The 27,956-nt window shown below is 44.9% G+C and overlaps 1 protein-coding gene across 2 annotated transcripts; it reads left to right on the forward strand.

Moving 5' to 3' along the window:
* The first annotated feature begins 314 nt into the window (after window positions 1-314).
* LOC307208286 (non-structural maintenance of chromosomes element 4 homolog A-like) lies at window positions 315-27,915 on the forward strand. 2 transcript variants are annotated; one of them, XM_079962948.1, is made up of 3 exons: window positions 315-862; window positions 25,281-25,350; window positions 27,232-27,915. In XM_079962948.1, the coding sequence occupies exons 1-3, from the start codon at window positions 817-819 to the stop codon at window positions 27,755-27,757; spliced, it is 642 nt and encodes a 213-aa protein (XP_079819074.1). In that variant the 5' UTR covers window positions 315-816; the 3' UTR covers window positions 27,758-27,915. The 2 variants fall into 2 exon arrangements, 1 of the variants encoding a protein (XP_079819074.1); XR_013835043.1 differs by lacking the exon at window positions 315-862 and adding an exon at window positions 23,581-24,025.
* Window positions 27,916-27,956: the final 41 nt, after the last annotated feature.

Here is a 27,956-nt window from a genome sequence, read left to right on the forward strand (position 1 = left end):
CCCGTCCGGTCCTTTCCCGGCCCTCCGCCGGCCTCCACGGGGCCTCCCCGCCCAGAGGGCATTTTTAGGGATTTTTTGGTGATTTTTGGGGCGCCCCCCGCTTGCCCCCCCTGCCTCAGGCGCCCTCCTTTTCCCCGCCCTCCCTCCTCACCTCCGAGTCCACTCGAAAATGGCGCCGAAACCGAAAAAACTTTGCAAATTTCATTGTAGCGAGAGTGCAAAGGCTGCTGGGAGCGGGGGGAGACGGGGAGCAGGCACCGCCCAGAGCTTGGGGGGGGGGGGCATCGGCCAGGGCGAGGCCGGGCTTGGCTGAGCTGAGCTGAGCTGAGCGGGGCGGGGGGCGCCCTCTCTCCCTCCCCATTTCCCTGCGCCCGTGGAGCCTCGCGGAGCTCCTTGCTCTTGGCGCGCGCAAGTCAGGGCGCGTGGGAAGTTTCGCGCGGAGGCTGCTCTTGTGTTTTGTTATTCGGAGGGATGAACGGACTGGGGTGGGGGGCGCGTGAGAGCGAGGGAGGGAGGGGCTCTCGGGGGCACTGCCCTAACCTCCTCGCCTTGCTGGGCCCTTGGAGAGGTAATAGCTTCCCATTTATTGGGGACGCGAAAGGCTGAGTTTATGCAACAGATGCTGTCATTCTCTTATTCTCCTTCTTCTTCCTCCATTGCATTATGGATCGCGGGCGGGGAGCCGTGGAGGCAGTTCTGCGCGCGCGCCTGCGATACTCAGTGCGGTTGTTTTTGAAGAGGAAAACGTTAAAATAGCACACGCTCACCTCAACCACCCCAATAAATGTGTGGGGGGGTTCTCCCCCCCCCCGAAAAATGCGAAGTGGGGGTGAATTGCATCGCGTTCTTGTCTCAGGGAAGGGTAAGTTGAGTCCGGATGTTCCGTTTTCATTTTAAGATGTCAGGACTTGTGAGCTGAGCCCTTCAGACCAAAGCCCTTTTTACTGTGTGGCTTATTTTAAATGAGTGCGGAGCCTTGTGCATTGACAGCACTGTACTGTATAAATAAAAGTTAATAAAAACAAGGCGATTGTGTGCGTGGCAGGGCGTGCAGGAAGGCTAACCAAAGGCTCTCTTGGGTTGGATCATTCTGGCCAGGGCAGCTTTCGGGAGAGGGAGCTGGTCGGGGAATCTCTGATATTTTATTCCTTCCTTCTGCACAGAATGGACCACTCCTTTGCTGGGGGAGTCCGGGGAGAGAGCAAAGGGCCTGTGCCTTGTGGGTCCAAAGTGGGGAGCAGTCCTGATTGAGTGTTAATGCTACCTTTCTCTTTTCTGCCTCTGGGGCAGATGTGTGCCATCCATTTAAATCACGTCCAACACACAAAACATATTTTTTTTGCTCTGGTTGTATGGTGTATGTGTTGCACCAAACATTGAAATAACATTCAAAGTGCATGACTTTACCCAAATAGTCCTGGAAACTGTAGTTCGTCCCACAAAGCTACAGTTCCCACACCCTTACCAAACTACAGTCCACCATGTTCTCTAGGGAAAATAATGTGCTATAGATGTGTGCTGGATGTGCCATATGGTGTCAGGGGCAAGGGATAAAAGCCAGGACTGAATGGAAGAGGAAGGTGACTCAGAGAAGGGAAATCCTGTGGTCTTCCAGATGTTGGGCTCCTAGCAGCCAGCAGGACCAGTGACCAGGGATGAGGGGAGCTGGGAGCTCACCAACATCTGGCTGCTCCCTCTTCCTGCTGTCAGAGATATTGTGCTTTGGAGCAACTTCGATCTGAGCCCCCCTGGCTGTCAGCTACATGGCAGGAGGGACACGGTGCCCTGTGCAAAGATACATTTTTGCTTGGCTGAGAATCATGGATGCAAGAAGTGACATGCATTGCAGGAGTCACAACCTGCTTCTGCAGGGTGTCTAGTTGTTCCTGGACTGCCCCATCAAATTGTTGCATGTGTGGGTCATGATGGGCAGTCAAAGATGAAGCTTCCGTGGTGCCCAGAGTAAACTGAAACACATTTCATTTCTTTCAAACTTAATTAATTACTACTATTTTAACACTTGGTACAGATAGGACACCCAGCTCTTAGAATCCAGTGCAATGTGAGGTAAAACAGAGCAGACACAGGTTATGTTGTTGTCAAACCAGTGGTCAGAAATGCTTGGAAGACAAGGGCCTTTTGCGAAATCAGAGGATGCAAGCTATCATCTTGTTTATTAATAGGAACAATTAAGGGGTACCAGGTAATTAAGAAAGATCTTTGGGTTTGGGGTCCTGTCTGTTGCGCCCTGTCACTTTCCCTGTCCCTTCCCCCACCTGATCTCCACCAACGCTGGAGAGAAAGGCTGAGCAACATCCAAACATTCGGCTGAGAGTAGTCAGGCTCTGCACTGTGGAGTTGCCCCCTGGTGGGGTGGAGAGGGGAATGCAGTTACCTGTACTTTACTGGGATTGACTGGTTCCTGCTTTGCAGGGTCAGATCCGCACTGGAGGGTGGAAGGCAATTCCATTTTTTATTTGCATGTTAATTCATCACTGCTTCTGCTCAGTAAGCAGCAAGCACGCTTGTGGCCTGGGATTTTTAATTTGCAATTGCATTTTAACTGGCAGAGTTACAGGTGCCACAAAGTACCCATTCTACATTTATAAGAATTCAGCCTTTTAGTGTGGCAGCACCTACACTGTGGAACTCCCTGCCTCTTGAGATCAGGTAGGCGCAGTCACCATATGCTTTACAGTATCTGATAAAACATTTTAGTTACAAAGTTGATGTGAGTTTAAATCTATTTTTAGTCTACTGCTTTATCTTTTCAAAAATCTAAAATTACTGTATTGTTGTTATTTTTTCTTATTGAAAGCTGATTTGAGCTTTGTTTTGTTTTGTTTCTACAGCCAAGCAGTGGAAACTTTTTAAGAAATAAGTAAATATATAACTCTGTGAACTGAGGTCACTGTTGTTCCCATTTTACAAATGTCAAATCAAGGCTGACAAGAAGAGAACCATTCTAGGCAGAAAGCCTCCATGTTTGGTGATGCAGGGCCCCGGGGTAAGAAGAGAAGGTTTTATATGCCTTTACTTCTGTGGTAGGAGGGTTGCGTTGTCCTTGATTTAATTTTATGCGCTCTATTGGAGTGCATTGCCTTTTGGGGTTAGCCTTTGTGTAGGGTTCACTGATTTTAGATTCCAGCAGAGGTGCGAGGAGGAGTAATTGATCTGACTTAAGGAGGGTAGACAAACAGTAATAAAATGTTATGTTTTGCATTCTGTCGTGGGGACAGGATTTCAGTTCTTATTTGAATAAAAAGCATGTATTTATATGTGTGTATGCCACTCAGAAAGGGACGAAGGTGGCGCTGTGGGTTAAACCACAGAGCCTAGGACTTGCCGATCAGAAGGTCGGAAGTTCGAATCCCCGCGATGAGGTGAGCTCCCGTTGCTCGGTCCCTTCTCCTGCCAACCTAGCAGTTTGAAAGCACATCAAAGTGAAAGTAGATAAAGAGATACCGCTCCAGCGGGAAGGTAAACGGCGTTTCTGTGTGCTGCTCTGGTTCGCTAGAAGCAGCTTAGTCATGCTGGCCACATGACCCGGAAGCTATAGGCCGGCTCCCCCGGCCAGTAAAGCGAGATGAGCACCGCAACCCCAGAGTCGGTCACGACTGGACCCAATGGTCAGGGGTCCCTTTACCTTTACCTATGCCACTCAGAAGTATGGGGGAATCCTACATTGCATCAAATAGTTCATCTCCTCCTGAAACAAAGCCTATTTCTTTTAATTTATTTTACAGGATTAATTTTTTTTTTTTACAATTGAGCAACAAAACATTTCTTATGAGTTTTAGACCACTAAACATCCAGAAATCAAAGGGATGTACAGAAACTAAATACAGCAAATAAATGATAAAAATATAATAAAGGAATGATATTCAAAATACAGTTCTGGCTGTGATCAAATTAACAATATTAAACAAGAAAAGCCTAGGTGAAGAGAGCCCACAATTTTGGGAGCCTGGAGGTGAGCCCTGGAGCCTCTGCCCCCCCCTCCTTCTCCCACTGTGTCTCTGAACTTCAGATAACGCTGCTGCTGATTCCTTTTTTTTTTTTTTTGAATAATTCTCTTTTTTAAAAAAAATATATTTATTTATTTTTACGGAAAAAGAAGAAACATCAAAAAAATACAGAACAGCAGAAACAGTCACAGATATACATCAAGAAAAAATAAAAAATAAAAACTCCAATTTTTAAATTCATGTTTACAAAACTTTCTTTCTTAACTTCCTCACGCCTCCCTTTTTTGTGTTCCTCTTTGTCCAATCAGATACAGCAAATCCTTACCCTCTTTCGAAACTCATTTCTAATTATTAAAATCACTTCTATTATGTCTCCGATCTTTCCTCCTTATGTTTAAACACCTTTAACATATTGTTTACTTTTGACATAATATAACCTTAATCTTTCGCCCTTTTTCTATTACGTTTTTGCATACTTTTTAACACTGTATCACTAATGCCATTATTATTTTTATATCCAACATCATTTTAGCATTCATAAACTTTGCAGTATTTCTGCAGATAGTTCTTAAACTTCTTCCAGTCCTCTTCCACCGCTTCTTCTCCCAGGTCTCGGATTCTGCCAGTCATTTCTGCCAATTCCATGTAGTCTATTACTTGCATCTGCCATTCTTCCAAGGTGGGCAAATCTTGTGTCTTCCAGTACTTTGCGATGAGTATTCTTGCTGCTGTTGTCGCATACATAAAAAACGTTCTATCTTTCTTTAACACCAATTGGCCGACTATGCCCAAGAGAAAGGCCTCTGGTTTCTTAAGGAAGGTATATTTAAATACCTTTTTCAGTTCATTATATATCATCTCCCAGAAAGCCTTAATCTTCGGGCATGTCCACCAAAGGTGAAAGAATGTACCCTCAGTTTCTTTACATTTCCAACATTTGTTATCAGGCAGGTGATAAATTTTAGCAAGCTTGACTGGGGTCTTGTACCACTTATAAATCATTTTCATAATATTCTCTCTTAGGGCATTACATGCCGTAAATTTCATACCGGTGGTCCACAACTTTTCCCAGTCAGCAAACAAAATGTTATGACCTATGTCCTGTGCCCATTTAATCATAGCTGATTTAACTGTTTCATCCTGAGTATTCCATTTCAACAGCAAGTTATACATTCTTGAAAGAATCTTAGTTTTAGGTTCTAACAGTTCTGTTTCCAGTTTTGATTTTTCCACCTGGAAGCCCAATTTTTTATCCAAATTATAGGCCTCTCTTATTTGATAATAATGAAGCCAATCTCGCACTTTGTCTTTTAATTTCTCAAAACTCTGCAGTTTCATTTTGTCTCCTTCCTGTTCTAATATCTCCCAATATTTCGGCCATTTGGCCTCCATATTGAGCCTTTTCAGAGCCTTTGCCTCCATGGGTGACAACCACCTTGGGGTCTTATTTTCCAATAAATCTTTGTACCTTATCCAGACATTGAATAATGCTTTCCTGACAATATGAAGTTTGAAATTTTTGTGCACTTTAACCTTGTCGTACCACAAATATGCATGCCATCCAAAAGCATTATTAAAACCTTCCAAATCCAAAATGTCAGTGTTCTCAAGAAGCAGCCAATCTTTCAACCAGCAGAATGCTGCTGATTCATAATAAAGTTTAAAGTCCGGCAGGGCAAACCCCCCTCTTTCCTTCGCATCAGTTAATATTTTAAATTTTATTCTGGGCTTTTTGCCCTGCCAGACAAATCTAGAGATATCTCTCTGCCACTTCTTGAAACAATCCATCTTGTCCACAATCTGTAAAGTTTGAAACAAATATAACATTTTTGGCAATACATTCATCTTTATAACTGCAATTCGACCCAGCAAGGAAAGCTTCAAATTAGACCATATTTCTAAATCTTTTTTAACTTCTGACCAACATTTCTCATAATTGTCTTTAAATAAATTCAAATTTTTAGCTGTCATATTAATCCCCAGATATTTCACTTTCTTAACTAAGGTCAAACCAGTCTCATTCTGAAACCTTTCTTTTTCAGTCTGTGTTAAATTTTTCTCTAAAACTTTCGTTTTTGACTTGTTCAATTTAAATCCAGCCACCTGACCAAATTCTTGAATCAGTTCTAATACCCTTTTCGTACTAGATTCTGGCTCCTGTAATGTCAAAACTAGGTCGTCTGCAAAAGCCTTCAATTTATATTGTTTGGCTCCGACCTGAATTCCTTTAATCAAACGGTCCCTTCTAATCATATTCAGCAGTACCTCCAGGACCGAAATAAATAGTAATGGAGAGATAGGGCAACCCTGTCGTGTTCCTTTTTCTATCTTAAATTCTTCAGTCATCACATTATTAAATATCAATTTAGCTTTTTGTTCTGAATAGATTGCACTTATACCATTTTCAAACCCTTGTCCCACCCCCATTCCCTTAAGATTTTTCTTCATAAAGTTCCAAGAAATATTATCAAAGGCCTTCTCCGCATCAATAAAAATTAAGGCAGCTTTTGTGTTGATATTCACTTGTAATATTTCCAAAATGTCAATTATATTCCTTGTATTATCAGACAAGTGTCTACCTGGGAGAAAGCCTGCCTGGTCCTTGTGAATCTCTTCTACTAATACTTTTTTTAGTCTGTTAGCTAAAATGTCAGCAAAGATTTTGTAATCCACATTTAAAAGGAATATGGGACGGTAGTTCTTGAGTTGTGTCTTTTCAGACTCTAGTTTTGGTATAAGTGTGATAAAAGCTTCTTTCCACGACTCCGGCGCCTTCTTCCCCTCCATGATTTCGTTACAGACCTCCTTTAATGGTTGAATTAAGTAGTCTTTCAAAGTTTTATAGTACTTGGAGGTTAGCCCATCTGGCCCTGGAGACTTGCCCAGCTGCATGTTCTGAATGGCACCTTCAATCTCCTGTTCTGTAATTGCGTAATTCAACATTATCCGTTTTCCTTGAGAATTTTTTTGTAATCCGTTAGATCTTAAAAATTGATCTGTATCAGTCTCTTTCTGTGGCCCTTGTGTGTAAAGTTGTTTAAAGTATCTCTGGAAACACCTTCTAATCTCCACAGGATTCTGAATACTTTCCCCCTCTATCTCAAGATTTGTAATAGTATTTAACTTCTGTCTTTTTTTCAACTGCCAAGCTAGCAGTTTCCCACATTTATTAGCCGATTCAAATGTCCTTTGCCTCATCTGTTTTATTTTCCATTCCACTTCTTGATTTATCAATTTCATATATTGTACTTGGTATAATTTAATTTCTCTCAGAATCTCCTTAGAATTGGGTTTCGACCTTAATTTCTTCTCCCCTTCTTTTATTTTTTCCAAAATTTTATCCTTTTTTTTATTTTGAGTCCTCTTTTTTATAGCATTCTGTTGGATTAGAAACCCTCTCATAACCGCTTTACTTGCGTCCCAGATTACTCTTTTTTCCACCATAGTTCTCAAATTTACTTCGAAATAGTCTCTCAGTGTCTTTTGGGCCTTCTTGATAATCTCTTGGTCTCGTAATAAGGTGTCATTCATCTTCCATCTAAAGGAACCGGTTGGTGTTAGTTTCATTTCCATCTTTACAGCATTGTGGTCGGAGCAAGTTCTTGGGCAGATTTCCACCTTTTTTATCTTAGGTGCCAGTGCTCTAGTTATCCATATCTGGTCAATTCTAGTCCATGTCAATCTGGCTTCAGAAAAGAATGTTCCTTCTCTTTCCAGGGGGTTTTTGGTTCTCCATATGTCAATTAAGTCCATATTGTCAGTCAGTTCAAAAAAAGTTTTTAGTAGTCTGCCCTCTTTTGTTACAGTCTGTTTCTGTGCCTTGTCCATGTTCGTGGATACCACTCCATTCATATCTCCCATCATGATGATGTTATTATAGTCCATATAATCCAACATTGTCTCATGCAACTTCTTGTAAAACTCCGATTTCCCCTCGTTTGGTGCATAGATTCCTAAAATCAGAATTTTTTCTCCTTGAGTTTGAATTTCAATTGCCAAGATTCTTCCTTGTTCATCTTTAAAAATAAATTTTGGTGATAGGCTTTCTTTTACATAGATGACCACTCCTCTCTTTTTAACCTTATCCGATGCGATAAACTCCTGGCCCAATCTTTTATTAATCAAAAATTTCCTATGAAGCCTAATCACATGTGTTTCCTGTAGGCAAATTAGGTCCAATTGTTCCTTTTTTAATAAATGAAAAACCTTCCTCCTCTTCTCTGGGGAATTTAGACCACAAATATTCCAACTTAATAGTTGCAGAGACATGATACTGTACTTCTACTTCCCTCCTACTGCTCCCAAAAGTTCTTCCTCCTTTGACGGTGGTATCGCTTTCCCTGGTTGGTCAGATCCCAGAGGTGGTAGTATTGAGCCTAATACTCCAGATCTTAAGGCTCTCAATTCTTCCTCAACCTCTTTTTGAAGGTCTCCTCCGTGGTCACTCAAAAATTTTTCCTTATCTTCAACTGATCTTATTTTAACTTTTTTCCCTTTATATGAAAAAGATACCCCCTCGGGGAATTCCCATCTAAAAACAACTTTATTGCTTCTCAATAATGCCACTAAGTCTCCGTAGTTAGCTCTAAATTCAAGCAGATGTTTGGGGATGTCCTTGTAAATTTCCACTCTTGAATCTTGGATCTCTAAAGTTTTCTGGAAGTGCGCACTCAATATCTTGTCTCTCTCTTCCTTCGATCTGAGGGAGATCAAACAGTCTCTTGACCTGATTTTCCTCCCTCCCTTACCAAGTCTAAACGCACTTACTATCTTAAAATCCTTATCCTCTTCCAGGGCCCAAAATTCTTTAAATTCCTGTGTAAGATACTCACTTAAGTTCTCTTTTTCAAGTTCTGGCACTGACCTAATTCTCAAATTGTTCTCCTTATTTTTCAATTCTATCATAGACAGAAAGTCCTGATGTTCCCCAATTTGTTTGCGCATCGGCTTTATTTCCTGTTGCACAGCCTCTACTTTCTCTTTAGCCTTCTCAGTGTTTTCCAATTCGACGCAGTTTCTTCCAAAAGTTTCCCAATGGTTTGTGCATTTGAACTCACTTGCTGAGTTAGATTATTAATACTAGCTGTATTTTGATCAATTTTAGTTGATTGTTCAGTCACTTGCTTACCTAGGCCATCCAATTTTTCATAAATTTTATTTAACACAGAAGTAAAGTCCCCTCCTGAGGCCATTCCTTCAGGCCTAGTTTGATCTAAGTCTTCCTCTTGTGCCACTGGGAGACTGGGAACAGATGATCTGCGTAACTGAGAAATTATGCTAGGCTACTGTGTTTTGGCTTTAGTTGATCTTGTTGTCCTACTCATCCCACTTCTGTCTATGAGTCAAGGTCAATCCCACAGTCAGTTCTTCCCATGGAAAATCCCCAAATCCAAAGATGGAAAAATCCCCCAGTAGTTGCGCAGTTTCAGTACACCACTAGAGGGACACTATGTTTATCTTTAAAGTCACAATTTATAAAGTCTTTCTCAATTTTCAAAGTGTCCCTTAGAAATTTACACAGTAGCAAATCTCCGGAAAACCTTCCAAAATCTTTAACTTTTGCAGAGTTAATCCTAATAAAGTTACAATGTCCCCAAAGAGTGCGAGTTACAATATAACAGTTCAAAGCAGCCTGTTAGTTCTAACAACTTGGCAGCCCGATTGCCGGGAGTTCAAAAGTTTTTGTAAATCCACAAGTGAAGAGGCAAAAGTCGAATTTATCCCTTTCCCCCTCAATTTTCTTGAGAGGGGATCTTCTGTTTGATGTTAAGATTTAAGTTTTTAAAGTCACAATCTCCAAAGCATTAGGCTTAAACGTCGTTGCTTTGAAACCTTAAACAGAGCCGGGAGACGGACTTCCTGGTTGCGCCTCCCGCTTCAGTGCCAAATTTCAAACTCTATTTCCAATTGATCACAGGTTCGTTAAACTTCACCTACTCACGGGTAGTTGTTTTCTTAACCGAATAGTCCCAGGAAAAAGGTCAGCGCTCACCAACAACAGCTTTGTAGCTTCACCCCACAGAAAGAGCGATCGACTCACAGCACCGCGCCAACCCGTCACACTCCGGAACCCCTTACGAGGTCCCTTTACGATTTCGGGGTGCGCTGATGGTGCCCGCTGAGCCCCACGGCCACAGGCTTCCGCTGCCTGCGGTTTTCCAACAAGGGTCTCGGCTTCGCCGTAGCGGACGACCCGTTTCTGCGGAGCTTCCCCTTCACAAGAAGAAGGAGACCGCCATTGCCGTTCACGCCGCCTCCGGAAGTCTGTTACTGCTGATTCCTGCCCCCCTTTTTCAGGGTTTTGTTGTTGTTAGATACAGTACCTTTTTTATCTTATATTTGCCGCAGAGATGACATTATATAAAATGTGAAATGACTTTTTAGTATGTATTTACTATGTATCGCGCACTCTTACATATTATATAATAGTATGTATTGCTTATAATTGTGTTTGCATAACTTTTTTGTATTTGGTGCCTATTATGTTATGTGATATTAGAGAGAGAGAGAGAGTTTATTGTGTTATATGTTGTAACCCACCTTGTGGTGGCATGTGAATTTGAGAAATAAATGTATTGTATATTTTGATTTTATATTGTTTAATAAATGTTTGGGTTCACTGCTTAGAGAGTTATATACTTTTATTTACTGTGAAATTCTTCAAGCTTTCTGAAGAGCTTTCCATCTATAGATGGAAACAATAATAAAAAGACTACTACTGCTGCTACTACTACTACTGGGCTGCATCAATAGGAGTATGGCATCTAGATCAAGGGAAGTAATAGTGCCACTGTATTCTGCTCTGGTCAGATCTCACCTGGAGTACTGTGTCCAGTTCTGGGCACCACAGTTCAAGAAGGACACTGACAAACTGGAACGTGTCCAGAGGAGGGCAACCAAAATGGTCAAAGGCCTGGAAACGATGCCTTATGAGGAACGGCTAAGGGAGCTGGGCATGTTTAGCCTGGAGAAGAGGAGGTTAAGGGGTGATATGATTGTTGTTGTTTAGTCGTTTAGTCGTGTCCGACTCTTCGTGACCCCATGGACCAGAGAACGCCAGGCACTCCTGTCCTCCACTGCCCCCCGCAGCTTGGTCAGACTCATGCTGGTAACCTCGAAAACACTATCCAACCATCTCGTCCTCTGTCGCCCCCTTCTCCTTGTGCCCTCCATCTTTCCCAACATCAGGGTCTTCTCCAGGGAGTCTTCTCTTCTCATGAGGTGGCCAAAGTACTGGAGCCTCAGCTTCACAATCTGTCCTTCCAGTGAGCACTCAGGGCTAATTTCCTTCAGAATGGAGAGGTTTGATCTTCTTGCAGTCCATGGGACTCTCAAGAGTCTCCTCCAGCACCATAATTCAAAAGCATCAATTCTTCGGCGATCAGCCTTCTTTATGGTCCAGCTAGCCATGTTCAAATATATAAAAGGATGTCACATAGAGGAGGGAGAAAGGTTGTTTACTGCTGCTCCAGGGAAGCGGACACGGAGCAATGGATCCAAACTACAAGAAAGAAGATTCCACCTAAACATTAGGAAGAACTTCCTGACAGTAAGAGCTGTTTGACAGTGGAATTTGCTGCCAAGGAGTGTGGTGGAGTCTCCTTCTTTGGAGGTCTTTAAGCAGAGGCTTGACAACCATATGTCAGGAGTGCTCTGATGGTGTTTCCTGCTTGTCAGGGGGTTGGACTTGATGGCCCTTGTGGTCTCTTCCAACTCTATGATTCTATGATTCTATGGATCCTCAGGATTTTTGCACTGGGTCACCCCAAATTCACCATCAGATTACATAGCATGTCCATGGCTATATCTTGCACCAAAAAAATCACGCACCCACTGTTGCCTGGGGCCACAGTGGTGCAAAAATGTGGTTACAAAGCATGGATCCACATGGATCCTCAGGATTTTTCCATTGGGCTACTCCAAACTCACTGTCAGATCACATGTCTGTGGCCACAGCATGAACCACAAAAATCATACATCCACTGTTTCGTTTAGAATATTTTTTTTCTTGTTTTCCTCCTCTAAAAACTACATGCGTGTTATGGTCGGGTGCGTGTTATAGAGCGAAAAATACGGTATGTCCCTAGACATCCTCAAAGCTTCTGATTACTTAGAGTGGAAATATCTATTAGCAGTAGTAACTAACATGAAATTTGGCCTAATGTCTTACAAACAAATATACTCCCGAGCCATATTGTTAGTATTGCAAGACTAACAATATGGACTCTAATACCATAGCAATCCGCTGACACAAAACCCTACACATACACTATGTGGAAGAATAGAAGCTTTGCCCCCTGACCCCACCCCACTCACCATTCCCTCTCCCCCTTCTTCCCCCCGCTTTTCTTCCTAACCTAACACCGTATGCAACACTAACGTCTCACAACAAATGAAACTGATCTGTAGAAAGCACAACTTGAAAAAATAGATAATGCAAGTATTTTTGTAAACTAATAAATCTTTAATAAAAACATTAAAAAAAATCCAAAAAATAATAATCCTTAAATAAGAGACACGGGGGAATGATTAATGGACTTCAATGTCTGTACACTAATGCGCAAAGCATGGGTAATAAACAAGATGAGCTTGAGCTCTTGGTACAGCAAACTAAATATGACATAATAGGCATCACTGAAACCTGGTGGGATAAGTCCCACGACTGGAATGTAAAAATGGAGGGTTACAATCTATTTCAGAGAAACAGACCAGACAAGAAAGGAGGAGGAGTGGCGTTATATGTCAGGGATGTGTATACCTGTGAAGAGATCCAAGATTTAGAACCTCAAAGCCAAAGTGAGAGCATTTGGGTCAAAATTAAGGGAGAGAAGAATAACAGGGACCTCATTGTGGGAGTTTACTATAGATCCCCAAGCCAAACGGAGGACATAGATGATGCCTTCCTGGAACAGATGGCCAAGCATGCAAAAGGAAGGGAGATAGTAGTAATGGGGGACTTCAATTACCCGGATATTTGCTGGATGTCAAACTCAGCCAAGAGCATAAGGTCAAACAGATTCCTCACTGGCCTTGCAGACAACTTTGTTGTCCAGAAAGTGGGAGAAGCAACAAGAGGAACAGCCATTTTAGATCTGGTCCTAACCAATGTTGATGACCTGGTTAGTGGGGTAGAAGTGGAAGGATCATTAGGCGCGAGTGATCATGCTCTTCTGAAGTTTACTATACAGCGGAAAGGAGCAGCCAAGCATACTAGGACTCAATTTCTTGACTTTAAGAAAGCCGACTTCATAAAACTTAGGGAAGTGCTGGGTGAGATCCGATGGACAGTAATACTAAAAGGAAAGGGAGCTCATGATGGCTGGGAGTTTGTTAAGAGGGAGATAGTAAAAGCACAACTTCAGGCAATACCAATGAGACGGAAACATGGAAGGTGCCTAAAGAAACCAGGGTGGCTATCTAAAGAACTTTTAACTGAGTTAAGATTAAAAAAGGATGTGTACAAAAAATGGAAAAGGGGGGAAACCACCAAAGAGGAATTCAAACAAATAGCCAGCACGTGTAGACACACAGTCAGAAAAGCTAAAGCACAGAATGAACTCAGGCTTGCTAGAGAGGTTAAAAGCAACAAAAAAGGCTTTTATGGGTATGTTCGTAGCAAAAGGAAGAACAAAGAAACCGTGGGGTCATTCAGAGGAGAAGATGGTGAAATGCAAACAGGGGACACAGAAAGGGCTGAACTCCTCAATGCCTTCTTTGCCTCAGTCTTCTCCGATAAAGAAAACAATGCCCGACCTGAAGAATTTGGAGCAAATGTTTCAGCAGAGGAAACACAGCCCAGAATAACTAAGGAGATAGTACAAGAATACTTGGCTAGTTTAGATGTATTCAAGTCTCCAGGGCCAGATGAACTGCATCCAAGAGTATTAAAAGAACTGGCAGATGTGATCTCAGAACCACTGGCAGTCATCTTTGAGAATTCCTGGAGAACAGGCGAAGTCCCGGCAGACTGGAGGAGGGCAAATGTTGTCCCTATTTTCAAAAAGGGGGAAAGAGAGGACCCAAATAATTATCGCCCAGTCAGTCTGACATCAATACCAGGGAAGATTCTGGAGCAGATCATTAAGCAAACAGTTTGTGAGCACGTAGAAAGGAATACTGTTATCACCAATAGTCAGCATGGATTTCTGAAAAATAAGTCGTGTCAGACTAACCTGATCTCATTTTTTGACAGAATTACAAGCCTGGTAGATGAAGGGAACGCAGTGGATGTAGCCTACCTTGATTTCAGCAAGGCATTTGACAAGGTGCCCCATGATATTCTTGTAAAGAAGCTGGTAAAATGCGGTCTTGACTATGCTACCACTCAGTGGATTTGTAACTGGCTGACTGACCGAACCCAAAGGGTGCTCATCAATGGTTCCTCTTCATCCTGGAGAAGAGTGACTAGTGGGGTGCCACAGGGTTCTGTCTTGGGCCCGGTCTTATTCAACATCTTTATCAACGACTTGGATGATGGACTCAAGGGCCTCCTGATCAAATTTGCAGATGACACCAAACTGGGAGGGGTGGCTAACACCCCAGAGGACAGGATCACACTTCAAAATGACCTTGACAGATTAGAGAACTGGGCCAAAACAAACAAGATGAATTTTAATAGGGAGAAATGTAAAGTATTACACTTGGGCAAAAAAAATGAGAGGCACAAATACAAGATGGGTGACACCTGGCTTGAGAGCAGTACATGTGAAAAGGATCTTGGAGTCTTGGTTGACCACAAACTTGACATGAGCCAACAGTGTGACGCGGCAGCTAAAAAAGCCAATGCAATTCTGTGCTGCATCCATAGGAGTATAGCATCTAGATCAAGGGAAGTAATAGTGCCACTGTATTCTGCTCTGGTCAGACCTCACCTGGAGTACTGTGTCCAGTTTTGGGCACCACAGTTCAAGAAGGAACGTGTCCAGAGGAGGGCAACCAAAATGGTCAAAGGCCTGGAAACGATGCCTTATGAGGAACGGCTAAGGAAGCTGGGCATGTTTAGCCTGGAGAAGAGGAGGTTAAGGGGTGATATGATAGCCATGTTCAAATATATAAAAGGATGTCACATAGAGGAGGGAGAAAGGTTGTTTACTGCTGCTCCAGAGAAGCGGACACGGAGCAATGGATCCAAACTACAAGAAAGAAGATTCCACCTAAACATTAGGAAGAACTTCCTGACAGTAAGAGCTGTTTGACAGTGGAATTTGCTGCCAAGGAGTGTGGTGGAGTCTCCTTCTTTGGAGGTCTTTAAGCAGAGGCTTGACAACCATATGTCAGGAGTGCTCTGATGGTGTTTCCTGCTTGTCAGGGGGTTGGACTCGATGGCCCTTGTGGTCTCTTCCAACTCTATGATTCTATGATTCTATGATTCTATAAAGCAACAACAATGTGATGTAGCAGCAAAAAAAGAAAAAAAAGAATCTAATGCTATTCTAGGCTGTATCACCAGAGGTCTAGTGTCCAGACTAACGGAAGTCATAGTCCTGCTCTATTATGCCTTTGTCAGACCACACCGGGAATACTGGGTCCAGTTCTGGGCACCACAATTTAAGAAGGATGTTGATGAGATGGAACATGTGCAGAGGAGGGCAACCAAGATGATCAAGGGCCTGGAACCCAAGCCATATGAGGAATGGTTGAAGGAGTTGGGTATGTTTAACCTGAAAAACAGGAGACTGAGAGGCAATGTGATAGGTAAAGGTAAAGGGACCCCTGACCATTAGGTCCAGTCGTGACCGACTCTGGGGTTGCGGTGCTCATCTCGCTTTATTGACCGTGGGAGCCGGCGTACAGCTTCCGGGTCGTGTGGCCAGCATGACTAAGCCGCGTCTGGCGAACCAGAGCAGTGCATGAAAACGCCATTTACCTTCCCGCCGGAGCGGCACCTATTTATCTACTTTCACTTTGTGCTTTCAGACTGCTAGGTTGGCAGAAGCTGGGACCGAGCAACAGGAGCTCACCCCGTCACTGGGATTCGAATCGCCGACCTTCTGATTGGCAAGCCCTAGGCACTGTGGTTTAGACCACAGCACCACCTGTGTCTATGGTGATATGATAGCCATCTTCAAATACCTTAAGGGTTGTCACATGGAAGATGGAACAAGCTTGTTTTCTCCTGCTCTGGAGGGTAGGACTTCAACCAATGGCTTCAAGCAAAAGAAAGGAGATTCCAACTAAACATTAGGCAAGAGCTGTTTGACAGTGGAATGACTCCTTCAGGAGGTAGTGGACACTCCTTAACTGGAGGCTTTTAAGCAGAGGTTGGCTGGCCATCTGTCATGGATACTTTAGCTGAGTTTCCTGCATTGCAGGGGGTGGACTAGATGACCCCTGGGGTACCTTCCAACTCTACAGTTCTATGATCCTTCAGAACTTTGAATGTGTTTAAATAGCTAAGGTTGATTCACTTTACATGATCCATACACAGGAAAGCAAGGGGTGTGTGAGCATTTTTTCTGCCAGAGGCAGTTCCCTGGCAAGCTCTGGTAGCCCAGGGTATTAGGATTGTAACAAAAGGGCACTTTCTACTTTAGACTCACAAAAAGCATTTCTTCACCTTACATGGAATCTAAAATGACTACAAAATTATCATTTCCTGAAATCAGTAATCAAACAAAAATAATATGGAAAGGAATCATTTTAAAAGGAAACCAGAGGGTCTTGACTGATCTTATGGAAATTCAGTTTTTTAATGATCCTGTAACTAAATAAATCTAATTCAAAACCTGATTTCAGATAGACAATTGCTGCACATGAAAGTTCTGCTTTTGACAAACAATTTGCTTTTACTGTAAGGGATACCCATTTCCCCTTTGGTCATACAGCCATAATACGTCTTAGGATTCTTTTGTATTCAAATGATATATTGCCTACTTTTTATGCCCCTTACGAATAGATGATGTGTGTGTAGTGTGTGTACGCAAACACACATGGGGTCTGTGTGTGTGTGCCAAACTGGGTCTTTGACCCGGGTGACAGAAAGTCTAGTTTTGGCCCTGGTATATCCTATGTAAACAAGACTCTGGAGCTCCTTTGGCCCTGGCTGGCTTGCTGTGCCAGGGGAGGGGAGGCGACGGGGTGGCAGGATGGTGGGTCTGTCCCAGAGACTGGAGGACTTCTGGAATCGTTGTTCCAAGGCAGTAGCTTGCATCAGCAGTATCTAGCTGCCCTTGAACTTTACCAAGAGAACAGGATAATAACAAGTAGCCACCAATTTAAACAATGCATTCAATCATCATTACAAACCCTACATTTGCTTCTGGGTAAAAACTGACAGCAGAGCCCTGAAGGAAGAGGCATCCTTTTTATAAAAGAAATGATTTCCTGTGGGAAAGAAGTTAAGAGTTTCAAACAGGGGTCCATAAACACGCCATGCATTTAGAGCCTCCCTCCCTCTGGCAAAGACTATTGGGGAGTGTAGTTTCTTAAGAGATGGGAGTTGTAGCTCTGTGTGGGGTAAAACTATACAGTTCTGAGGATTCTTTTGTGTGTGTCTGTGAAAAGTATTATAAATTTTTGGTGTGTACATCTAGGCTGCAGGGAAACCCAAGTTCAAACTCCCATTGCATTCCTTTCAGATTTAAAATTGACATGGCACAACCCCTTTCTCCAAAGCCTTTCCCCTCTACCCATTCCAGGACGTGAGGGGAAGGAAAATAAAGTGTGGATAACTTCTTTTTTTGTTGGTTTTTTTGTTTATTATCCACCCTTCACCCTAAGGCCCTAGGGCAAATTACAGCTTTAAAACACATCAAAAACAATTCAAAACAGCTTACAACCACAAACATAAGGTGGGTCCTGAAAACATACGCACCTCAAGTGTCAAAGGCCAGAGTGAGGAGGAGGTGAAGAGCACCTTTGCTAATGTGGCAAGAAGATCTGAGTATTCTGTCCACCGTTGTGTTGGACCTGACACCACATATAGCTTAAGAGGCTTCCACTGGAAATATATATATATAAATGCTGATTCACTTCCACCTGGAGCTGGATTGGGTGGCTCCTGCAGACCAATCAGACTGCTGCATTCTGGATCCTATTGTTCTAGGATTCAGCTCAGTACATAACACCCCTCCCCTCTAAGTTCCAGTCCAGCTGGGAGGTTGCATTCATAGTCCTCAAGGTACGCCAGCCGCCCCTTTACAGGCCTTTCTACGGGCCTCACTGCTCAGCTGTCCCCTTGGGACCCCTCTGTCCTGCCCTCCTCCCGGTTTTCTCCTGGGAATCATTGCCACAGCTGGTTGCAGTGGGGGCGCAAGCATTGCCCCCCCCATTAGCACCTCATACGACATGGGAGCAGTCACCCTGGTGACTATGCCAGGCCTGCCCCAAAATTATTTGCATACACTTGGTCCTGGGCCACGAAGGTCTGGGGGGTCCTACCTTCCCCCACCACTACCTCATCCTGAGCTCTATCGGGGTGAAGGTGGTCCAATCTGATTGCAAGGCGCCGGCCCATTAGTAGTTCAGCGGGGCTCCGACCAGTCGTTGAGCTGGGGGTGCTGTGCTGTGCTAGGAGGAATGTGGCAAGGCGGTACTCCCAGTCCCTTTACGTCATGTGGCGGAGGGTGTTCTTGGTGGTCCGCACCATGCGTTCTGCTTGGCCATTGGTGGCAAGCAGATGTGGAATGGTGCCGAGCAGATGTGGTGGATGGCGTTCTGCGCTGTGAAGGTTTGGAATTCTCCTGACGTAAATGCAGTCCCGTTGTCTGAGACGAGAGTGTCAGGGAGCCCGTGGGTTGCAAACAGCCTGCGTAGTACCCGGATGGTTGCGGATGTAGAAGTGGATGGTACCAGTGCGACCGCCAGCCATTTGGTGTAGGAGTCCACCACTATGAAGAATGTTTTCCCCTGAAAGGGGCCAGTGAAGTCCATGTGCAGGCGTGACCATGGTGCTTGGGACTGGCTTGGGACCGCCAGCCATTTGGTGTAGGAGTCCACCACTATGAAGAATGTTTTCCCCTGAAAGGGGCCAGTGAAGTCCATGTGCAGGCGTGACCATGGTGCTTGGGACTGGACTGGGGCCCTTTGGGGATCTGGGTGGGATTCTTGGCAGGTCTGGCAGTGTTAGACCCAGGCCTCTATCTCTCCGTCGATCCCCGGCCACCATACATAACTCCTGGCCAGGGCCTTCATTCTCACTACCCCTGGGTGTGTCTCGTGTAGGGCTGTGAGGACCCTTTTGCGGTGGGGCTGGGGAACAACGACTCTGCTTCCCCATAACAGGCACCCCTTGTGGGCCGACAGTTCATGTTTGTGGGTTGTGTAGCCAGCGAATTCTGGCCCAGGGCTGCTGCTGGGCCATCCCCTCCACACCCAGTCCAGGACCCGGGAGATGACCCTATCTTTCTTGGAATGGTGTGCAACTTCTTGTGCCTGAATGGGGCGGTCGGGAAGCAGCTCCAGGCTCATAACCTCTTGTGCAGGTGCTGGGTTGGGGCCTGTTTCCGGTAGTGGTAGCCTGCTGAGGGCATCCGCATGGCCCATCGCCTTCCCCGGGCGGTGAATCAGTGCATACTGGTAGCTGGCAAGAAAAATTGACCACCTGAGGACACCGGGAGACAGCACTTGGAGGGTCTGTTTCTCAGGGGCAAACAGGCCGAGCAACGGCTTGTGGTCAGTCACCACGGTAAAGGGCCGCCCATACAAGAAATCATGGAAATTTTTTACTCCCTTCATGATTGCCAGGCCCTCCTTGTCAATTTGTGAGTAGTTCCGCTCAGCTGCGGTGAGCGTCTGGGAAAAGTATGCCACCGGCACCTCTCTTATGTCTGGGAGTTGGTGTCCCAGGACAGTGCCAATGCCGTAGGGCGAGGCGCCGCATGCTAGCACCACCGGTAGCCTCTCATCGAAGTGTGCCAAGACTGAGTTCAAGACGAGCAAATCCTTGACTGCCTGGAATGCGGCCTCCTGGTGCTGGCCCCACACCCAAGGGGTCCGCTTGTCCAGGAGTCTGTGTAGGGGCTCCGCTAACGCCGCCTTATGGGAAAAGAAGGCATGGTAAAAGTTCAATAGTCCCAAGAAGGCCTGAAGTTCAGTCTTGCCCTTGGGCGCTGGGGCATCACAAATGGCCCGTACCTTGTCACCGGTTGGGTGGACCCCTTCTGCGTCCACTGTAAATCCTGGGAAGTCCACCTGGGGCACTCCTAGTAGTTCCCACTTCACCTTGAGACACACCGTCTGGAAACGGTGCAGGACAGTGTGGAGGCGGTCCCCGAACTCCTCTGGCATGGGCCCGGCAATCAACACATCACCGAAGAAGGGGGTGACACCAGGAATCCCTTTAAGGAGCGAGTCCATTAGATTCTGGAATATGCCTGGCATCACGCTGACACCAAATTACAGCCGCTTTACCCTGAACACTCCTCTGTGCGCCACAATCGTCTGTGCTTCTGCTGTGGCCTTGTCCACCGGGAACTGCTAATAGGCTTGGGCCAAGTCCAACTTGCCAAAAATTTTTGACCCAGCCAGGGTGGTGAGGACATGGCTGACAACTGGCACTGGGTATGCGTGGGGCATGAGGCCCTTGTTTATGGTACATTTGTAGTCTGCGCAGATGCAGACCGAACCATTAGGCTTGACAGGTGTGACAATCAGGGTTTCCCAGGGGGCCATAGGCACTGGCTCCAGCACTCCTTGCTCCATGAGCCAGTCCAATTCCTAGTCTATGAGGGGTTTCAGGGTGAATCGGACCCAGCGGGCCTTGAGCCTGATGGGTCGTACGGCGGTGTCTAGCTGTAGGGCAATGGGGGGGGGGGCGTATATCGTCCCAATGCCCCATCGAAAACCCCTGGAAACTCTTTGCATATAGGGTGCACGTCCACTTGTAAGCTAGTGTGGTTCACCCTAGTGACATCTGGCCCCAGTGGTCCAAACCATGCCAATCCCAGCAAGATTATGTAGGGGCCCTTGACCACAAGCAAGTCCAATTGTCGCTTCTGCCCTCAATATTGCACCCTGAAGGTCCCCACCCCCATTGTGGGGACCTTACATTTCTGGAAGTCCTGGAGGGTGAATGGATCGGCCTGAGTTTGGGACCCCCAGTAGGACACAGTTCCCTTAAGGTCCATGCCGAGATTATGAATAGAGTTGAACCCATGTCAAGCTCCATGTGGCACAGGGCTTCCTCTATCTGTAAGGTAAAGGTAAAGGTACCCCTGCCCGTACGGGCCAATCTTGACAGACTCTGGGGTTGTGCGCCCATCTCACTTAAGAGGCCAGGGGCCAGCGCTGTCCGGAGACACTTCCGGGTCACATGGCCAGCGTGACATCGCTGCTCTGGCCAGAGCCAGAGCCAGAGCCGCACACGGAAACACCGTTTACCTTCCCGCTGGTAAGCGGTCCCTATTTATCTACTTGCACCCGGAGGTGCTTTCGAACTGCTAGGTTGGCAGGCGCTGGGACCGAGCAGCGGGAGCGCACCCCGCCGCAGGGATTCGAACCGCCAACCTTTCGATCGGCAAGCCCTAGGCGCTGAGGCTTTAACCCACAGCGCCACCTGCGTCCCCTCCTTTATCTGTACCTCTACGTAAATTTTATCTGTGTTGGAATGGGGCAACTGGTATACCTGGCAGTCCATGATCTCTGTCGAGTTGCCTTGGTGCGTCTGGAACGTTAGGTCCTTCTTGGCGTAGAAGCATCATTGCAGCTTCTGCAACGGTCCCTCAGGCCACCAACGAGGTGGTCACGAAGCATGTTCTCCAGCCCTGAGGAGTTGCAGAGCCAGGCAGCTTGGCGGAGGGAGGTAACAAACCGGTTTCCCCAGGGGCTTGCCGCTTTGCGTAGAAGGCATTTCAGCAAGCTACCACCAAAAGCTGCGGCGAGAAGTGCCCCTTCAGCCATTCCATTATTGTTTATAAATATATATGATATATAAAAATATATATAAATGCTGACCTGGAATATAAGTTTACCACCTCCCCTCCTTCCCTCTTTTCTTCTTCCCCAACCTTATTCTGTATACTGCACTAATGTCTCATATCAAATGTAAAAAGACTCCACAGCTTGCAAAAAGAGGCAATGCACGTACTTTTATAAACCAAGAATTTTAAAATAAAAATAAAACTAAGCAAATAAAAACAAATGATGGCCTTGCATTCGTAAGCATCTTGAGACAAGCAACTAACTGAATGTTCTTAGTGTTGGGTTGTTTCGTTTGTATCACAGCTACAAACAGCAGCAGACAGAAACCTACACAAGGCCTCGCTCATGGCCCCACAGAAGAATATGCCAAGGTTGGATTATATCACTGTTTTTTAATGCTGCGTGAAGGGAAAAGGGTGCAAGGGGCAGCAGCCTGAATACTCCATTGCAGTGCCTCAGATAAAGAAAGAAGTTAAGGACAAAATGAGAACATCATCCCTCAGATAAATTGTGGTCTAAATGGAGAAGGTGGTACCAGGGGGGAGATTAACAGAATTCCTATTTGAGAAACAAGGTGCTTAACACAATGAACAGGGACAAATGTCAGGTTCTGAAGTTGTACATGTGAAAAGGATCTAGGGGTTTTGGTGGACCACAGGCTTAGCACGAGTCAACAGTGTGAAACAGCATCAAAAAAAGTGAATGGTTTTCTAGGCTGCATCAAGAGAAGTCTAGTGTCCAGATCAAGAGAAGTTGCAGGTTCACTCTCTTCTGCCTTAGTCAGACCCCACCCAGAGTCCTGGGCTCAGTCTGGGCTCAATCTGGGCACCACAATTTAAGAAGAATATTGACAAACTTGAACATGTGCACAGAAGAGTGACAAAACTAAGGGGAGCACCCAAACCAACAGAAGCAAATAATAAGAAATGATATTCCAACCAAATATTAGGAAGAAATTTCTGATGGCAAAAACTGTTTGAAAGTGGAACAGACTCCTTCAGGAGGTAGTGGACTCTCAGTGGAGGTTCTAAGCAGAGGTTGGGTGGCCATCTCTTAGAGATTATGGAGCTGAACCATTGTTTAGGTGGTTTTGTTGGGAGGGAGTTGTTCCTTTTGTTGATGTTACTTTTTGTAGCTTTATTTTGGATGTTATGATTTATGTATGTGGAAAGTATTTGATTGGTTGCGTACTTTTTGATGTTTTGATGATTGTTTATGAGCATGATTTTAATTTTGTAAAGGTGGCATGCAAATAAAATGATTGAACGATTGATTGATTGATTGATTGATTGATTGCTGCATTGCAGGGGCTTCGACTAGCTGACCCTTGGTGTCCCTTCTCCATAGTTTGAATTCCTCCGATGGCTGCATGCAGTTGCTCCACCTGTTGGGCTTTGGGATCTACATCTTGGACTTTTCTAGAGGTTGTGGAAAGCTTGGTCTGCAGAGAGTCTCCCACGCTACTCATTTGGAAATGGAGTTTAACTGCCATAGTCCTCATCATGTACAGAGCACATTTCAGAGCAGAAAGCACTCTGTATCCACACATTTGGTCTCACACACCCCTGGCAGGATGAAGGACACGGGGGGGGGGGTGACCCAAGCAGGCAATGTTGACCCGTGTTCCCGCTCCTCAGCCCCAGCCCAGTTCCCTGCATGCTGTTTGAGGTGTAAAACTACAGTTCCCATGACTCTTTGGGGGGAAGTCATGCACTGTGATCGGGCTTTAAATGTAGGGGCGGGGGCGGCGGGGGGGGGGAACCAGAGCAATAAAAAAGCCTTACTCAGACCCCTTCATGATATGGAGCAAGAATAGATAACTAGGCACTGCGCTATTTACAAGAGAAACTTTTCACGGCGTTGGAAGGGTCGCCGAGGACCCGGCAATTCAGGAGCAGTTATATGTGGAATATCCCACAATCCGAAGCATTGCAGTCCGAAAGCCCCTCTCCTGGGAAGATGGGTCCTTAAGTGCCTGCAGAAGCCGGGAGTGTGCCGAAAGTTTCCCGCAGGTGTTTGAAATGTGATCCCCGAAGCTGCCTGTTGAATGCCCATTGGTGGAGCCATCCTCAGATTGGGCCAATGACACGACAGGCTTTGCTTCCGCGGCTCAAAGGAGCGCCGATCAGGTCTGTCCCGCTGCTGAGCGCTAAGATTGAAGCAGCTCCTGCGGACGGTGATTCGGAGCGCAGAAAAAGGTGAGCGGTGGGCTGCGGGCCCCTCTCGGCTCTCGCGGGCTGACTCCCGTTCAAATCCTGCCCCGGGGCGTTCCAGAGGTGCATTTGGAGAGGGCAGGAAAGGGACCCCGCTGCTCTTCTGCTCCTAACGGGAAACCTCCGAGGGGTTCAACACGTAGCTCGTCCCGGGCGGAGCATGTTGGGGGGTTTTCCCGCACCCCGAACCCCGGTTTTGCAGCCCCCCGGGAGCCCTTGCAAAGACGCCGTGTCATCTACGGGTTTGTTCCGAGGTGTACTCGCGTGTGCGCGTGGAGCAACTGTGGTGCTCCATCCTTTGCCATTGCAAAGGTTTTTGCGTGTCAGAGCTGGAAAGGATACGCGTGCATGGGAAGAAAACGCTGGAGTCGGGCTTGCAGGGCGGCTTGACAGAAGACTTCTGCTGTAGCCGCGAGTCCTGGGAGGAAAGGGTTAACTGTCCGCACCTCGGCTGTCACCCCCCCCCCCGAAACTGCCCCTTGAAAACGCTGCTCTCAAGCCTCATTGCAGCAGGGAAGGGGGTTGCGGGGGGCGGGTTGAGACTGGTGGAGAAATAACTCTTTCCCTCCCCCAAATGCTCCCTCCCTCAATTGGGTTTAGAAGAAGCCTTCCCAGCCCAGCACTCATGGCGCCGTTTCGGGCTTGTTCTCCCAATCTTTGGGAACCGGGGGGATGGTGGAAGTTGTTCTGCAAAGCCTCTGGAGCGGGCGGCACGTTGGCCAAAAGTCTGGCTCTGGCGGACCAGTTCAGTTGGCTCCCTGGCAACGGTGCAGAAGTCGAGGCCATGGTGACATGCGAAGACCTTGAGAAAAGAGAGTGCATGAGCCTGTTTTGCTTATGGTAAACTCAGGCTAGTCCAGGCAGGATAAAAGTGAAGGCCTATATTCATCACAGAATTGCGGGGCCGGGAGGGACCCCAAGCCTCATCTAGTCCAGCCCCCTATTGATGGGACGTGTCCGTTGAAGTCGTGCAAGTCCTTCTGGAGCCAGATGCAGAGAATGGCAGTAGAGAAATGTTCAAGTAAAATGCATTAAATACAATTGGGGGAAGCCACCACACTCTATGACACGGCTCAAGAGTTATTTTGCTTTGGTAATTATGAGTGAACACAGTTAAAAACTACAGTACTATACAAACATTCAGAAAATTAAAATCAAGAATAAGCTAAAAACATTTCAGGATTGCGTAAACAAACATGCCTTTTCTAATGTTTTGTTTTGATCTTTTTCAAATCTTCAGCATATAATAGAAGAAAGAATAAGAAAACAAGACCAGATAGACAATTATACAAAATAATGGCTGAAAACCAGTAAGTTAAGATCACTTTTTTAAAAGATTTGCTGACGTTTTTTAATATTATTGTTCTTTTACTTTCTTTGTTACAGGGTTCAAAGGTGTAATTGCCAGCCTGAAAATAAGTCTTTAATTATGAAACTATGCCAAAAAACTGAGGGGGCTCCTTTGTTATGTACCCCATTACCTGAACCTCATTAACTTTCTCTGTTTTAAATTACGATTGTAAATTTTATAGTGATAATTTTAAACTGCTTTGAGGTTTTTCTACAAACAAGTGGTATACATTTTATGAAATAAATAAATAAGCAGAAAAAAATAGTTATATCAAAAAGCATAGAAATTGCCATGTTTCCTTTGACCTCTTGCAACTTTCAGTTTGCATCATAATTCTTCTAACAGCACTGTTTGCCAAAGTATAGTGTACCACTGATCCAGATTTCAGTAGTTCAAAGTTTTCCAAGATGGCAGTGTGCCTTCAGTTAACAGATGTTATATAAGTCCTTACTTCCTAAATTCATCCTTTCTTGTGTAAACACATCAGGCAGAGCCAAATAAGGGCAGAGAGGGCTACTTTGTGCTGTGATCAGTGAAATACCTTTCCAAAAAGTTGCTACCTTGGGGCAGTCCTCCCACCACATATTTTTGGGCATATACCTGCACAGCACCTGCAACATAGAGGAGAGCAAGTTGGTTTTGTAAAGGACCATGGCCTGGATGTCAAGCACCAACCATGGCTAACTGGAGAGGATGTTTCCTTGTCAAAAGCCAATGAAGATTTGTATGGTCTCTTTGACCATAGATTCTGCCAGCTTTCATCCTCTATTTGGCTATCCCAGTGAGCCCCTCCATTACAGAGATTTGTTGAGTGAAGTGAATAAAATATTAATGCTTTTAGTAGAATGGTTTCTCATATAATTACTTTTTCAACGTTTTCCAACCGCTTTTTTAATATTCAAAAGGAAATATTTTAACCATGAGAATTTCCAAGGTGGGATTGTATGTCTTTTATAGAAAGTGGTTCACCCTCTATGGCTTAACCCTTAACATGATCTAGTGGACACAACTTCCACTCAGAGATATTAACATGTCTTGAATTATTTGTTCTGAAGAAGGAGGTGATATTGAAGAGGAAAAACTGATAACAGCCTGGTGATAAATATTTAGTCTACTTAGCTGATAAACATTCAAGATAAAGAACAGAACTTGTTTTTCCAAAAAGCTCATGCTCTTAAGAGAACATTATTCCCCTTCTTCTTCTTGTCCTTCTGCTGGCAGATTATTATTTTTTCTGTTGTGGGATAAATCAGTCTTATGCAACTAACCCACTTAACTTTTAATTCATGCATGAAGGGGTTAAAACCATAGCTTAATCTGTCCTATTAGGCTTAGTTGGTCACCAGCATCCCATTTAGGAGGAAGGGAGTTACCAAACTCTTTGTTCTATCTTTTTTTCTTTTCTTTTTCTTTTTCTCTTTCTTTTCTTTTTCTTTTCTTTTTTTTGCTTCCACCCTGAGAATCTGACCAGTAGGATGTCTAAGCTGGGTGCAAACTAAATTTCTGTTTCTATATGAATAATTTAGAAATATTTACCACTTTTTATAACCTACGGTAAGTCAAACTGCCTGCTTTTTCTTTCTGCTGTATGGTGGAAGCAAAAACAAAAAGAACGAAGAGTTTTATATGTTTTATTTTATGCTGTTCTACTGTAATTGAGAGAATTAGTATGTGTGCCCTCTACTTTTGCAGTTGCCTTATTGCCTATTCCTGCATTGTAGGGTGTTGGACTAGATGACCCCTGGGGCTCCCCTCCATCTCTACAATTCCATTCTCTTATGTTTTAGTGATGGCTGCTTTCCCTCTGTGGTGCCTTATCGCAATTACTTTTATTCCACAGTAAAGAGGAGGAAGAGAGAACAGTAGCAGAAACTGGGCCGGAGCCTTCAGAGGGGGGAGAAGCTGCCCACAGTGCTGACCCTCCCGTTGTTGGGGCACAAGTCAAGGGGCATTCATCTCCGCAACAAGCCATGACAGACTCTGCAGAGTCAGAAGACATGGAAGAATCATGTGACGATGAAGCAACGATAAAAGAAGCAGAAAGGATCTTGGGACTATTGAAAGTCTTTTATAGACAAGGTGGTGAGAGTCCCATAAACTTCTTTAAGTTTGTGACTGATCCAAATTCTTTTGCGCAAACCCTGGATAACATGTATCATGTTTTATACTTGGTAAGACATGGGCTTGCAAGAATAAAGGCAGATGAGGATGAGATTCCTGTTTTGGAACCTTTAGATCCAGGACAAGGCAGTTATGTTCCGCCACAAACCTCAGGCCTCATTCCATTGAGTATTGCATGCTGGGAGCAGATTGTGGAACTTTTTGAAATTTCACAGCCCATGATTCCACCTGCCCCAGAGGCATAGGCAGGATATGAGTCCATCTGAATGCATCCTTAAGATTTGTAAGTTTAAAAAAATGCTATGTAGTATATTTCTTTCATAAAATTTCATGAATGTGAAATAAATGATGTTATGAAACCCTGCTTTTAAGTCTATAAACTAAATAGAAGTAAATGTCACCATTACTGTAATTCACAGTCTTCTTCTTTCTTCTTCTTCTTTG

The sequence above is a fragment of the Podarcis cretensis genome (assembly GCF_951804945.1).
Source record: "Podarcis cretensis genome assembly, chromosome: Z".
NCBI lineage: Eukaryota > Metazoa > Chordata > Lepidosauria > Squamata > Lacertidae > Podarcis > Podarcis cretensis.